The 15,982-nt window shown below is 42.1% G+C and overlaps 1 protein-coding gene across 2 annotated transcripts in view; it reads right to left on the bottom strand.

The window, feature by feature from the left end:
* Nucleotides 1-15,982, bottom strand: part of arb2a (ARB2 cotranscriptional regulator A) — a 156,619-nt gene that overhangs the window by 138,042 nt on the left and 2,595 nt on the right. For both annotated transcript variants that reach the window (XM_075468747.1, XM_075468748.1), the window contains exon 4: nucleotides 11,622-11,722. In XM_075468747.1, coding sequence (XP_075324862.1) covers nucleotides 11,622-11,722 — 101 coding nt within the window. The remainder of the gene's footprint in view (nucleotides 1-11,621; nucleotides 11,723-15,982) is intronic.

Genomic DNA, 15,982 nt, shown 5'->3' with positions numbered 1-15,982 from the left:
TCTATAACAACATATGCAATAAATAATTGTAAAACTGTATAGTCTGACTTGCTGCAGATCTTTTTAGAATAGAATAGAAAAATACTTTATTTATCCCCCAATGGGGGAAATTCAAATTCGTCAAGTAGCTCAACATTTTTTTTAAATATTTACAATGATTGAATTAACAACAATAAAACAACAATAATAATACTACTACTAACTAAATAATAATAAATGACTAAATGGCAAAATAAACAAATAAATAAAAATCAATCAATCAATTTGAGAAGAACTCAGCAGTCACTGTTATAAAGCCTTATGGCTGTGGGAACAAAGGACCTTCTGAACCTCTCAGTCCTGCAGCGCAGAGAGATGAGCCTCTCACTGCAGCTGCTCCTCTGTCCTGTCAGGATGCTGTGGAGAGGATGTTTATTATTCTCCATCACAGAATCTAACTTCCTCCTCATCCGTTTCTCCACCACAGCACAGAGAGGGTCCAGCCTTCTGCCTACAACAGAACCAGCCTTTTTCCACAAGTTTGTCCAGGCGCCTACAGTTTCTGTCTGTAGTGCAACTCCCCCAGCAGACAGCAGCATAGAACAGTGCACTCTCAATGATAGTGTGATAAAACATGCACATCATATCACTGCAGACATTGAAGGACCTGAGCCGTCACAGGAAAAAGAGACAGCTCTGGCCCCTCCTGTACACTGCGTCTATGTTGGCAGACCACTCCAGTTTATTATCCAGCACCACCCCCAGGTATTTGCAGGTCTGAACGGTCTTTATCTCCCCTCCATCAATGCAGACTGACTGGTATGGGGTTTTAGATCTCCTGAAGTCCACCAACAGCTCTTTGGTTTTGGTGGTGTTCAGGAGCAAACAGTTCTTTTTGGTCCAGTCAGTAAAGGCCTCCACAAGGTCCCTGTACTCCTTCTCCTGTCCACCGCGCACACATGCCACAACAGCCGTATCATCAGAATACTTCTGAATGTGGCATGACTCTGAGTTGTACCTCAAGTCTGATGTACAGGGTGAAATGAAAAGGAGCCAAAACAGTACCCTGTGGAGCCCCAGTACTGCATTCCAGTGTTCCAGAAACACATTTCCCCATCCTGACATACTGTGGTCTGGCAGACAAATAGTCTATAAACCATGATGTCAGGGAGGGGGCCACACCCATACCGAGCAGCTTGTCTTTCAGTATGGGAGACCGTATGGTGTTGAAGGCACTGGAGAAGTTAAAGAACATGACTCTCACATATGAACCAGGCACATCCAGATAAGCATATGCCCGATGCAACATGTACAGAATCACGTCTTCCACTCCTATGTGTTTCTGGTAGGCAGACTGGAGGGGATCAAGAGCCTCAGCAACCTGCAATCTCATGCGATGAACAGTGAGTCTCTCCAAGGTCTTCATGATATGAGATGTCAAAGCCACCGGTCTGTAGTCATTCAGCTCCACCGGTTGCCTTAATTTGGGCACTGGTATGAGACAAGAAGTTTTCCACAGCACCGGGATTTTTTCCATCTGAATGCTCATATTAAAGAGCCTCTGAAGAGGGACTGCTAGTTGACCAGCACTGTCCCTCAGAAGCCTTGGACAGACTCCATCTGGGCCTGAAGCCCTCCCTGACTTAAGTCTCCTGAGCTCAGCTCCGACCTCCTCTATAGTTAGACACAGAGGTTGTAGCGGAGGGATTGCAACAGGAGTGATGTTGCTATCAACCATAGAGATGGGGGTGGGGGTGCAGCTAGACAGAGGAGGGCTAGTGGTGGGAGTTGCTGCAGAGGTGGAGGAGCAGCTGGACCAAGGAGGCCAGGCAGTGGAAGCTGCCGCAGAGGTGGATGTGCAGCTGGGCTCTGGATGCCTGGCAGTGGAAGCTGCCGCAGAGGTGGATGTGCAGCTGGGCTCTGGATGCCTGGCAGTGGAAGCTGCCGCAGAGGTGGATGTGCAGCTGGGCTCTGGATGCCTGGTGGTGGGAGCTGCCGCAGAGTTGGAGGTGCAGCTGGGCTGATGAGGCCAGGCGGTGGGAGCTGCCGCACAGATGGAGGTGTGGCTTGGCTCAGGAGACCAGGCGGTGGAAGTTGCTGCAGAGGTGGAGGTACAACTGGACAGAAGAAGCTTGTTGGTGACAGCAGAGGTAGAGGTGCAGTCAGGCAGAGGAGGCGGCTTGGCGATGAAGGTTGACATTGAGGTGGAAGTACAGCAGGGCAGTGGAAGCAGTATAGAGGAAGCAGCTGTAGTGGTGGGGGTGGAGGGAGCAGCAGCAGAGGAGGGAAAAGCCACACTGTCAAACCTGTTGTAATAATGGTTGAAAGTGTTGGCTCTGTCCACATCAGAAGGTGATGTGGACAGAGCCAACACTACAGACTGAGAGTTCGTCAGTCTGTATCCAGTGATGGTCCTCATGCCCCTCCACAACTCCTTGGTGTTATTGTTCTCCAGCTGTCTCTCCACCTTTTCTTGTACTCCACCTTAGTTTGACGTAATGTCTTTTTAAGCTCCTGTTGTACACTCCTCCGCCTTTCTCTATCCCCATTCTGGAACGCCCTCTTTTTCTGGTTCAGGAGGTCTTTGATGTCACTGGAGATCCATGGTTTGTTATTTGGATAGCACCTTACAGTCCTCACTGGAATCACAGTGTCCCTACAGAAGTTAATGTAGTCTGTGATGGTGCTGACCCTCCTCTCCATGTCAATGTCCATTTCATCTTCCTCCAGCAGTACAGCCCAGTCTGTGACATCAAAGCAGTCTCTCAATGCATCACTCGCCTCTGGTGACCACTTCCTGAAAGATCTGGTATTAACAGGAAGTCTTTGTACACAAGGTCTATATGTGGGTTGTAGATAGACCATGCTGTGATCAGATCTACCCAGTGTTGGAAGAGACACTGTCCTGTAAGCCTCCTTCACGTTAGCATAGAACAGATCTAATGTCTTTTCTCCACGTGTTGGACAGTCCACACACTGTACAAAGCCAGTCAGGCAGGAGGATAGAGAGACGTGGTTGAAATCTCCTGTGATTGCAATGAATGCCTCAGGATGCTGGGTCTGTATCCTAGCAACGACATCATGGATGACGTCACACGCCGTTGTAGGTGCCGCCCTCGGTGGAATGTAAACAACGATGACGACTGTGTATGGGAACTCTCTGGGCGCATAAAATGCACGGAAACCAACTGACAGCAGTTCGATGTCTGGACAACAAACCCTCTCCGTAATGGTCACATTGCGGGGGTTTACCCATCTCTGATTAAAGAACAGTATAACACCCCCGCCTTTCCGCTTACCGCCGCTCGTACTCGGGTCATGATCCGCTCGTACGGCTGTGAAGCCGGGTATGTCCACACATGAGTCTGGTGTGTTGTCGTTCAGCCAGGACTCAGACAGACAGATCAAACTGCTTTCTTTATACAATTTTTATCGTCAACGAAAACTAAATTTGTTCAGGGTAGAACACGAAATTGTTCTTTAAAGTGAAAAGTACCAAAACTCATTCATTTCTGCAATAAGATCTGCTTATCTTATGCAATTTTTGGCACACCCGAAATTAAGCTATTCCTCTGTCCATACATAGCAAATTCCAACCATGAAACAATGGAATTATGGTCACCTCTAATGTACAAGTTATAAACTTAATGCACTTTGAAATGGCAAAGCTAAACATATCTCAACACAACACCACGTCCCCCAGCAAACCCTCAGCAGCTAATTCACTAAAATGTCAGATGGTCTGATGAAGACTAAAATGATTCTGGGCCTCAGTATGCTAGTGTTTAATGACATCAATAAGCTTCACAGGAAATTTCATTCACACTATGTTATTTGTTCTGTGCCTCAGGTGGCTCAAGAACCATCTGATATAGAATAAAGCAGAGAGACTGATGGGAAAAAATAAAAAAGAGAACATGAGGAAAAAATTGTAAGAGATTCCCTTTATGGATACATTTTCACTGATAAAAGAATACTGGAATCATAAATACAAATCTAACAAGCAATCTTGTATTTAGGCTTTTAGGTAACTCATGTATATATTGTTGTTCAATACATTAGGAGAGGGAGAGAAAAAGAATTCCATTTGACCAACATCCAAACTGTTTTTAGTATAGGATAGACACAAACTACACACAAACACACACAGTGGCAACCTCCTTCTGTGTCAGCCTCTGAGGACTATGTCTCAGCAGCAGATCAGTACAAAAAAGAAGCCTCTTTGTCACCTAATTACCAATGTGTCATTAGTGCTTTAATGAAATGCCTGCAGGATGCATAGGCGAGTGCAATGTCAGTATCGAACTATAGAAAAAGAATGAGGCTAATATTATTAAGACACACAAAGAGAAGGGAGGGGTATGAGAAACAGAGAGACTGGATGGGGTGCGAGTCAAAATGCACTCAATAGGTTTAAATATTTATGAAAATGTCTATAATGTAATCATTTTTCTGAAACAAATGTGCAATATCAGAATGACAAGGCGCAAACGGAGCATTATTTTATACTTCAATAAAAGCTTGGATTGTATTTAAAACAAAACGAAAGGGTGAAAGTTCTGCACTGCATGAGAGCACCTTCACAGACCCTTAATACTGCACAGACACACTCAGAGCAATGACCACAAAAGAGTTAAAACATACATCCGTGGCCACTGTATGTGGCTGAATGATGATGCATACTGAAATAGTAAATTTTCTTCCCAACCATAACAGTGAATGGAACTACAGAATGTAGAACCTATGCAGCTGAGGCCACCACTGCGTCTATGGTTAGTTTGTGTAGAGGAAGCGTTGTGGTGATGAACGAAGAAGAAGGGGATCAGGGCGGAAGGAAAGGACTTAGTTGGGGGCTCAGTGGGAGGAAACGAAAGAAAACAAGAAAGGAGGGATGGCAAAGTAATCCCCGGGAGACAGAGTCTTGTGCCAGCTCCCACTGCGGCGAGCAGCAGAAGAGAGTGACTGAAGAGAGACTAGAATAGGCGAGAGAACAGTACAGTGCATGGCCTTGATAAGATACCTTTAAGTGGATGGGCTCCAAAATGAGCAACGTGCAAACCTCTGGTCATCCCCAGAACTATCTCTTCATCACTTACATAAGTCTCAGGCCTTAATGAAGAACACTGTGGCTGCAACTAGATATGTTTTTAGAAAGACCTCCCACATACTCTGTCCAAGAAGTAGGCTGTTTGTGTGTGTGTATCTCCTGAATGCCTGTGTGTTCTCCCACTGATTACTAAAGTCATGCCTGGTTTGTCTGACCACACCTGAGGCAATAAGGAGATGATCCTTCCCAGGCACGCACAAAACAAACGTGGGAAACCAAGAAAGGAAGAGAAGGCTCGATCAAGAGGCATGAAAGAAGAGATAATGAGGGACAGGAGTAAGAAAATATAATGAAGAGAGAAAAAAGACCACAGAGAGGGTTATGATGACATCTGCTATCAAGTTATTCACTAATAAAACATTAAATATACATGAAAATGGTTTTAATTACTTGAAGTGGACTATGATATTTCATCTGAAAGGCATCTATTCCACAAAATATATTCAAGCCCCTCTGACTCCATCATTTAAATAATGTAACTAGACACATTTCTAGCATGTATTTGGGCCTATGAAGTCATACTGGTTTATACAAAAATTAGATCTGAGTGGAAGCCAAGTGCACAAATACAATAAATACAGCCACTCATACTGTACACACAGAGAGGAAACTAATGTACAGGTACACACTCCTCTTGTCTCTCTAGTCCAGAGCCCTCTCCAAAAGCCACTTAGCCATAGACACCAGAGAGTGCAAGAAGAGGCATCAAAGCTGTTTATATAATGAAACTGAAAGAGCTGCTCTGTGCCATATCACTGACTGCACCCAGGAAAGCATTCCTGCTTCTCCAGAGAATAGAGGAAAGGAAAAGAAAGAAAAAATAAGAAAATCCCCCTGAACAATGCAGCACAACAAGAGCAGCAACAACAGCAAAGCATACTCAGAAAGAAAGAGACTCCAAAAATGAGAGAGAGCGTGAGGCGATAGAAAGGATGTTTATTTTAAGTCAGTCTTGTGTACCAACAGAAAATGTATTAAAATAGGCCCTATTGTTGTGAATTTGTGATCTGTCAGTCCGCGTGGGAAACAAAGAGAGAAAAAGAAAGACTGCCGTAATTCCCTTGAGGTCTCTGTCATTCTTCTGTCAGAGGAGAGAGAACTCTCCAGGGGAAGAGAAAGTTCTCAGATATAGACTGACTGACAGACTGTTTACATCTACCGTAGATATCCTTCCATCTCACTCCCCCTCTCCCATCCCTGCTCTACTCATCCTAATGGCATCATAATGACCTCCTCAGGTGTTAACTGAGAAGCTGGCAGAGGGCTAATTGAAAGTAAAGTCTTGTATGCCACCTTGGGTGTCAGCAGTAGCGACAGATGTCTCTGCTGTAACTACCAGCCCTCCTGTCTTTTCCCTCCCTCCTCCCTCCCCCATCCCCTGTCCAATTCCATTTTCTTTCATCAGCTGAAATCCACCTCACCAACTCCCTACAACCATTTCCATCTGACTGTGTCTGCTTCCCTTTACTCTACTCTCAGTAAAAGCAGCAGTGTTTCTGGAATGGAAACGGGATGGCAGTCAGTCACTAAGGGCAGGCAACTGTAGAGGGACCCTGTAAGCTTCCAAACAAAATGGTCCACAGCTGTTATGGGACCTCCTGGTGCTTTACATACAATAGCAAGGTCTGTAAAAAGGCTTCCCCCGCTTTCGGACAGAGTAGTTATAAGAACGCAGTTATCAGAACTGTCCTACTCGAATTTCGTTCTGATAACTGTCCTTCCCCAGCGGAACTGTTTCAGTCTGCATTCGCACATGAGTCGGGACCAAGTCAGGACTTTGCGCCGCGCGCAGCCGTATGCGTCAGTGACGTGTTACGTTAGCCGTTTAGCACCACATTCAACAACAAAACAAAACAAAACAAAACCGGTAAAAGTAGAAAAAACACCACAAAGAAGCTAATATGGAGAGCGGGGAGGCCACCGTGTTCATGGTGTGCATGATGGTGATATTAATCATGGACGATCGCATCAGGCGTGTAATATCGAGGCTGGAAGAGCTCACAGAGAGAGTCAGGAGACGATACTTTTTCATTTCATGAAGTAAGAAAGGAGAGCAGAGCGCTGCAGACAAAGGAGACAACGTATAAGTTTAACTTATTAAACACCCGCCGGTTGTGTCTGTGTGGTATGATGAAACATTTCAGCCGTGATAGCATGACATGGGGCGTAGCTACCAACCACCACACACCTCCGTCAGATGCGTTCTATAGAACCATGAAAAGACCCGACCTCGGAGAAGGAGCTAAATAGTTATAGGAACTGAGGGAGAAAGCCCCGAGTTCCTGTATGTCCGAACACGGGAGAAAACGGCCCCGCGGATTAAAAGGTTATTAGAACTGCCAAAGGTTCCTACAGTCCGAAAGCAGCTAATGGTATGAAGGCAACATCTCATGACTGTTCTCTGACTTCTGACCAAGCAAGAAAGATTGTATAAGTTGCCTGGCTTCCATACACTTGCAAAGCAAACCTGGCGTGACCTTTCTGAGAAGCCAGAAAAAGAAATGTGAATCAGATATGTTTCCATAGACTGGCTTGAAGTGAGTAAACTAATCTGCTTAGTGTTGCCAGAGTGGAACAACATAGGCTGCATAGCTAGTGGTTGTATTTCAGTAGAATAAATACTTGTCCTAACAGGGGGAAAAAAGTACATTAGACATCACCAAGAGAAAAAGAAAAGAGCTCTTCTTCAGCATTTACTTTTGTCTATGAGAGTGAGTTCACTATTGGCTTGTACAGAATGGAAACAGCTGGTGCGTCCCCTCATTTTAATCTTTGACAGGTGTGATTTACTAAGAAGTTTCCATTCCTCATCAAAAATGGCATAAAAATCACCTCAAGAAAGTTCCTTTCATTTATCTCCTTTTATCCACATCTGAAAACCCAGCTAGTGATCCAATTAAAAAAAAAAAAAAAAAGAAAAAAAAACTTCTAACGCTGAATATTTAAATCCTGCAAAGTTACTCATTTGCTAAATCCCTTGATTGCAGGACTTTCAAAGGTTAGGTGGTCACATTCACCATGTAACTTCAAAACACCTTAAAGTCCACACAACTGGTCAAAAAGGTCATAATCTTTAATGAGCTTCTTGATATCCCATATATTTTACTTCAAATACTTTTATCCAAATGTATGCGGGTGTATATTGGAAAGTAATATATTCATATAAAAAAATAGCAAATGAGGTTTGTTGTTGAAACAATGCGAATCCTAATGCACACTATAACAAAACCCAATCAAATAAAAGCTCTTCATGAGTTTACTTCCTACCAGCTACAACTCCATACAAACAACAAAACAAGTCATTTAAAAATGTCTAAATGTCTAAGGTGAGGTAAAGGCTACACGATGAGCTAAGTGGTTACAAGTTCATTCTAATTAGTGGACAGTCTATACAACACATTGGTGTTATCCTGCCCTTCCAACTCTAATTATACAGACAGGTCACCTAATTCCAGAGACAATATGACCGGCATTACTTTGGCAATCCATGTGAACGAGCTATGAATGCAACTGTTTTTGGTTATTTGCGCATGTCTTTACACACGACATACAAGCTGTACAAGAACCTTTTTCGAGAATTTAATTATTAGAATTTTAAGCACAGGTCTATTATGTGAGTAGCCCATTAAAATCCAAATGACTCCAAAGTGGTCTGGTTCATTTGTAGATCATTAAAGCATTTCATTCTTCAGCATTTATTACTTCAGCTATGTGGGCCTCCTGAGCCCTTCTAATGCCAAATGCTCCCCATAAATGAACACATATGACAAGGCAAACATAAATGACCCCAACTATAATAATTCTATGGCTGTTTCAAACTATTGCTCCTCTGACACACGTATTGGTCCACTGTTGAAGCACAAATGTATGTGTACACATAATTACAGAACACATATTTTCTAAAACCCAGAAAAAAATTATTTAGGCTTTTAGACTCCATTGTATACATCCCAGTTACACTTCAGCAAGCCTTTAACCTTGGCCATATAGTCACAAATGTGACAAAATATCAATAATGTAGAAATGGGAGACAAGACAAGAGGGAAAAAAAGATAACAGAGGCTGCAGAGAATGTAAGACATAGAGAGAGAGCTTTCTAATTCAGCCATCTGGCTAGCTTTACCTCATTATAATATTCTGACTGTGTGTGTGTGCTTGTGTGTTTACAAATTTGTGACTGCCCTCCATTCGACAGATGCAGACAGAGCAGAGAAGAATCCTCATTTATTAACAGCTTAATAGAGCTCCATCTGGGCCAGACCCTATGCTTGTCTTCTATCAGAGAAATTCATCATCAAATCACAGGAATTAGACTCCAACTGACACTTACACAGGCTGAGGTGACCCTGGTGTACTGAGCAACACCACAGAAATACTCTGCACTGCATTGCTGTAATGTCACCATACTCTCTGAGTACACACAGAAATATTTTACCATCTGCAAATGTCTCCACAGCATACCATGAATACATATCAAAAGTTCAGGATTTTTTTATTTCTTTTAGAGGATGAAGAAATTTCACGTTGTCCCATGTCTTTCTTTTGCTTGGAGGCCATTACACCGAAATCTTCCATGTCCCTTTTTCTATCTTTCCCTCCATTCAGACGAGGATGAAGTGCAAATTGGACATCTGGTGCTGTGATGTGTCTGACAATACAGGCGCCACCCCCGAGCCCCCTCACAAAACCAAACAGACACACGAACACGCATGAACACACTGTGTACTCAATGCAAAAAAAGGTACTGCAAAGATGGAGAGACACTTAAGAAAGAGAGAGGGAGAGATAGACAAAGGTATGCATGAAGGGAGAACAGAGAAGATTTTGACTAAACATTAGGGGGAAATGAAGATGCCACTCTATTCACACTGCCAGGGGCAAACACATGCACCCACATCCTTGTGCCATCTCACACAGCTCCCAGGCTGAATGTAGCTATTTCTCAGTCAGTCTCAGCTGGTAGGCTGATGGAGCATATTAGGGTGTGTTGGGGAGCGGTGTTAGCCCATGAGAGACTTGTCTGCATAGAAACTTACTCTACATTTACCCTCTCATTCTATACCAGTAACATGATGTGACAATAAAAGGCATTTGGTTCAATTTGATATGAAGGATGTGAGAAAAAACTAGAGAGACGAACGAAGACAAGGAATTCAAACAAACAAAATAACTGCATACACCAGCTATGCAGTTATTGCAGTTATTGCAGAAATAAGAATGCAGGTATGCGTTGGTGACTCACATCTTTAAACCAGTACATAAAGAGGCAGATCAACCAGCAGAACCTACTGTTACAAACAAGTAGTCTATTTATAAAGGGGCAAATTTCTTGAAAAACAAAGCATTTGAGCTTTCCAAGCTGTGTGAAAGGTACAGCATTCCTTTTTTTAAATACTATGCGGCATAAAATAACAAACAGATACGATTGCTTATTCAGATATTCCATCTTTCTTCTCAACCAGTTAATCACCTACAGCACAACTCTCACAGTATTTGTTCTCATTACATAAAGTCATACCAACATGGACCGACACCATTTCCTTTTTCTGTCTCTAAACACTTCTGTCATTTTTTAAATCCCAGGATGAATAAAATTAGCATACATTTTAATTGATGATTATTTGTTTCTTCCAAATGTTTGCCCCCCTCAGATGCCTGAGTTTAGTTTGTGTAAATGTTTGTGTGTTCTTTCAGGGCCAATGTGTTCCTGCTTCAAATGTTTGCCTCTCATCCTTTTTAGATGTTGGCAGATAGTGCCTGAACAGGCAAAAGAAAAGAGGGGAAAAAAAGCCTTTACAGAGGATTGATTCTCAAAGGAGCTACTGTATACCTGCATTAGAAATCATGAAAAAGACCCAGGTAATCCCACAAACAGGTTTACTATTCTGCTTTGAACTTCAAAGAATGCACACAACAATTAAAAGCAACATAGTAGGGGATGTAAATAGAAAAAAGCTGATTACAAAAGAAACATTTGTCTCATCTAAATGCACACTGAACGTGGCGAAACTGCGGCAGTGAAGAAAAAGTGAACTTCAGGATGGAGTGAGTCTGGGTATGATGAAGAAGTTGGTCAAACAAAAAGAGAGCATAAACACTTCACTAAAAAACTTCCCTAAAGTGTCTAAAGTATTTAATCTGTAGCTGTTTAGTGAAGTGGAGCTCTAAAAACGAAATACTTCAAATACAGTACAAACACACTCTAGCAAATAATACACATGGAGTCACATTCTATTCAAACCATTTTGCATGCATCTGCAACTGTAAAGTCTCTAATGTGTGTCAGCTATTTCATGCTGCACCGTCAGGACTAGTCGCCAGTGCAGTTGATGATTCTTTCTCTGTCAATGCAGTAAAACTGAAAATAGTGTTTCTTAATATCCTCACTTCAATAAAGATTTCCAAAACATTTGTGTTCAGTTCCCTAAAACTGCATGTGGACAAAAGGCCACAAAACAGAGCAAACTTCATCTTACCAAACATTATGTATGTACTGATAAGTTCTTGGTAAACTGGTATAAAACTAATGTGTTACCTCTCCAAGAGCTTCATAGCGTTTCTGGTTCCATCGATGGAGGTCCTCTCTGGCATTGAATACAAAGGGTTCCCCTGATTTCATATGTCGGAGCTGACCATCTGCAGGGTACAGAAGAATGATGTGTCATACTGACAGATACCCCTACATATGTGTTGCTGTTTGCATATTCAAAGGTAGGGCTACATGCTAAAATAAGAATTGATGTTATCCATTTTTTATCGATTTTTTTTCCCTCTGTATTTTTTAATTCCTTCAAAAATCTGACAGGTACAAAGCCTATGGACAGAGCCACATTCCTCCAGTTAAAAGGTGGGCTGGCATGTATGGGCCACAATGACAAGTGTTCCTTGTAATTCCTTTGAGAATGCTGACTGGGTATGAGCCAGTCGTCTTAAGCAGCACAGCTTACACACACACACACAAACACAAATGCAGATCAACAGTGACAACTAAAAGGACCAGGTGTGGGCATACTGTTGGTGTCGCTACGCTTAAAAAAGTGTGCATCTGTGAATTCTTACTCGTGAGCCACACCACGAAGGTCTTTGAAGCTACGCTTAAGTTATCATAATTCAGGGAAATGAGAGGAGTTTTTAACACATGCAGGATTCGCCTCATATGAAACAGTCATAATACAGAAAAATGCTGTGCAGTAATGGTTCTACTTTTTAAACAATAACCCTCATGGGGCTGTGGAACCACTACCTTTGCAATGAGCTCATCGATCCTGCATTTGACACTGCAACACAATAAAACCGTAAATAGTGTTAAATTTAATTTTGACCTTTATGACTGAAACATTTGTAAGAGCAAAGCCACAAAAAACTCCACATACTTAACCTAAACAGCCAGAGGGCTCTCATACTTTCTCAATTACTGCACAATGTGAGGAAAACCCATCTGAGATATAAATAAATATCTTTGCGAGATAAAAGTATGCGCGAGTCTCTTTTTTTTTTCTTCATTTCTTTCTAAATTGCCAGCAGTTCACAGTTCTATCAATGTGATAAATCTTACATTATTCGCTCACTGTATATTAGAGCATCCGCTATCATGGTTAGTTGTTGGAAAAAATGTAATCCTGAATCTCAGTTTGGTATCATGTTGCATTTAAAAGACATTTGTGCCTGAGATGTAAAGCATGAGACAAGTGAGAACTTAGTGTAAACACAGTGTACACAAAAAAGTACATTGAAGAAAATGAATTATGCATTCATGGAAGGGTTAGTATCTAAACACCACAACCGGAGAGGGGGAAGAGAGGAGCTATAAAGAAATCCTTCTGTTGGAAAGGAGTGTGTGTGCATGCACGTGTGCTTGTGTGTGTGGGCGTGTGTGTGTGTGTTTGTATCTGAGCATGAGGGAGGAAGAGAAGAAAGGTGAGGGATGTGTGTGTGTGTGTGTGTGTGTGTGTGTGTGTGTGTGTGTGTGTGTGTGTGTGTGTGTGTGTATGGGTAGGGGGATGATCAGCTTCACTGTGTCCCCCAACACATCCTCTCAAAGGAATAACATTTTCTCAACTTTTCTCCTTTTTTTTCTGCCGTAATTAGCATTCTGTTCTCAATTTGGCCGCTTAATTAGGTGTACATAACCTTGGATTTCCAGTAATGGAAAACCGGAGGGCTGGCGAGATGAAGCCATCATCTTCAGTGATTAAGATACCTGCAAACTATTGTACACAGCCTCTTCTGTATTCACATCATTACATGGTCAAATTAACATTTTTGTTCCACCTGTCTCAAGCAAAGGAAGCAAGGGTGTAGCTATAGAAATGCCTTCGAGTCAGAGCGACTGTTAGTCGACATACTAGAAACATTGCTGGAGGGCCACCATGGCTTTAATGGAAATGCTATCCTTCAAAAACAGGCCGGTGTAAAATTCACCAGACATACAGATTGGTAGGGGTGTGAGTATGTGTCTGTGTGGGACGGTGGGCTTCAGTTGGAGATTTTGAACAGGACAGAGACACAGATAGAGAAATGCAGGGGAAGAGAGAGGAAAGGGAAGAGGAGAGACAGAAACATGGGGTAGAAGAGATGGAGAGTCTGAAAATGTTCCTGTATCCATGGTAGACTGAGCTGGGACTTGAGGGTGGGGTAAAGTGTCGGTGGGTGTTGCATAATGGTGGATACGGGCTGAGTCTCCATGTCTCTGTTCTTAGGCACAGCGAGGTTATGCAAATGTTCCGTCAGGCAGAGGGCAAGGCTGAGTAGGTTACTGACGGGCCGTAGAGTACACAACATGTCCCCCACTCAGCCAGCCAGACACTGACAGATAACAGAGGGGATAAGAGAGACAGAGGAAGAGACTACAGGGGAATTCAAAGAGCCAAACCCTCCAGCACCCCTGCCTTTCCAACTGTTCGTCTTCCTCTCCACCTGATTTGATTAAAGCAAGCCAAGAACTTTCAGAGATATTTGATCTTAACACATAACTCTGTTTTGGAACTGGGGTTATAAAAACCAACCAGATCAACTAAAATGTTGTGACCGCCAGAGCCAACATGCTTAATTAGTCTGCTTAATTCAAGTGACAACTTCAAAAAGTAGAACTTCAACGTGGATGTGAAAGGGAAGCAGAAAAAGAAGAACATTAGCTAAGTCTTCCTCTCATTTTCCTGTTTTATCGCACCTATGTGCCGCATGGAGCTGCACATTGAATCAACATTTTTCTGGATTTATAGACCGCATTGGTTGATACATTAGAAAAGCACATTTTTTGCTATCTAAATCATCTTGAATTTAAAAAAAAAAAAGTTACAGCAAGAACTACCACTGCATAACTTCTACATTTTCACAGGTGAAGACCATCTGCATTACGTAAACAGAATTATTCTTACCGTCTGATGCTAAAGCGACGTGGTGTAAGAGTCCACAATATGGCCTCTACTCAAACTGCTATGAAAGTTTTGAAGTGTAATTTTTGAAAAAATTCCCTCTTCTCATAGCCCCGCTCCTGAGTAGCTTTTACCTCTAACTGCCCGTCAGTGACGGAACCCTGACTGCTGCCTACTGCAGGTAACACACTGACTACTCATAAGTTAAAGGAGTATCTCTGCAGCCCAGATATTGGCCTGCTGGGTGTGAGTTTCAGCCCATACTGAGAGAGTTCACCTGTGTACGTAATAAAGTATTTTTGAAGTGAATTGAATTTAGTCAGAGGCTTTGCCAAGCTTTAATCTCAGCCTGTTTGTACTGTAGGTCTTTCTACCTTTACTTTGTCAGTAAGAGTAACAAATTGTCTTATTAAGCTGAGGTCAGGTGGCTGATATGTTAATCTGAGAACATTCTATGTCTTGGCCTGTGGAAACTGGAGTTCTGTGGTCATTATCCACATGTACTGTGAAGCCTCATCCTCTGAGTTTTGCAGCACAGAGGCATTGAATTTAGACAGCAAGAATTGAGTTAATTCTTATACTCCTCTATCAGCTGTCACATCATCATTCTATCAGTTGTGTAAGGTCATGTCAGAGAACCAGGAGAATACCATGTGGGGATTTTGCACTTGAAATAAAATTCCTTGACTGATAAATGGGACGTCCGTCCAAGGCGGTTACTCTCAGGTTGTGACATGGGTTTGCAAGTAGACTTTGATTAGCTTGAAAGGGGAAAATGCCAAAACTGAAATTAAATTAAATTGAAAAATAAGAAACTAATAAAAATAAAATAAAAGTTCAGATGTGCAGAAACTATTATGTTTCTGCACATTATGACTGCTTTGGTTTGTTTGTCTAATTTATGCAAATAGTAGTGTGCAGGTGCCGAGCTCAGATTGGTTAAAGTTCCATGAGCTCACAGATGAAAGATTTCCTAAAAGGACCTGGGATGATGACAGAGGACTCACTCTGTCATCCACCAGCCACTCAGTGCGCAACAAGTGATGCTTGATATAACTTTATGTGTTCATAACTTTGGAGTTGGAAGGGGTGGGCTGCCATATTACTTTCATTAGTTTTGTCTTGTTTTGTTAGACCAGGGAGGGAATAATTGTATTTTAATAATAATAATAATAATAATAATAATGCATTTTATTTGAGAAACACTTTACATCGTAAAAACAATCTCAAAGTGCAACAGGAGTTAAACCCATGAAAACAAGTAAAACCATAAAAACAAGTATAAAATTAAAATTTTAAGGATTCAAATTAAAATTCTCTTAAAGAGAAATGTTTCCTTCACTTTGGTTGGCAAAGGTCATTTCCCTCCTGGCTTAGATAGTTTTGTTTTTTTTGCTGTTTTGGCCTTGGCCCATCCTGAAGCTTATCTAACTCCAAGTAGGCTTTGTGTTCTCGTCCAACTTGTGAATAAACTTTCATACTGGTAAATCTTACCTGTGTCTCCGTGGCTGAGGAAGATGGG

Source organism: Odontesthes bonariensis, chromosome 6 (assembly GCF_027942865.1).
Source record: "Odontesthes bonariensis isolate fOdoBon6 chromosome 6, fOdoBon6.hap1, whole genome shotgun sequence".
NCBI lineage: Eukaryota > Metazoa > Chordata > Actinopteri > Atheriniformes > Atherinopsidae > Odontesthes > Odontesthes bonariensis.
Note: the sequence above shows the minus strand (reverse complement) of the source record. Positions and strands in the feature narration are given on the sequence as shown.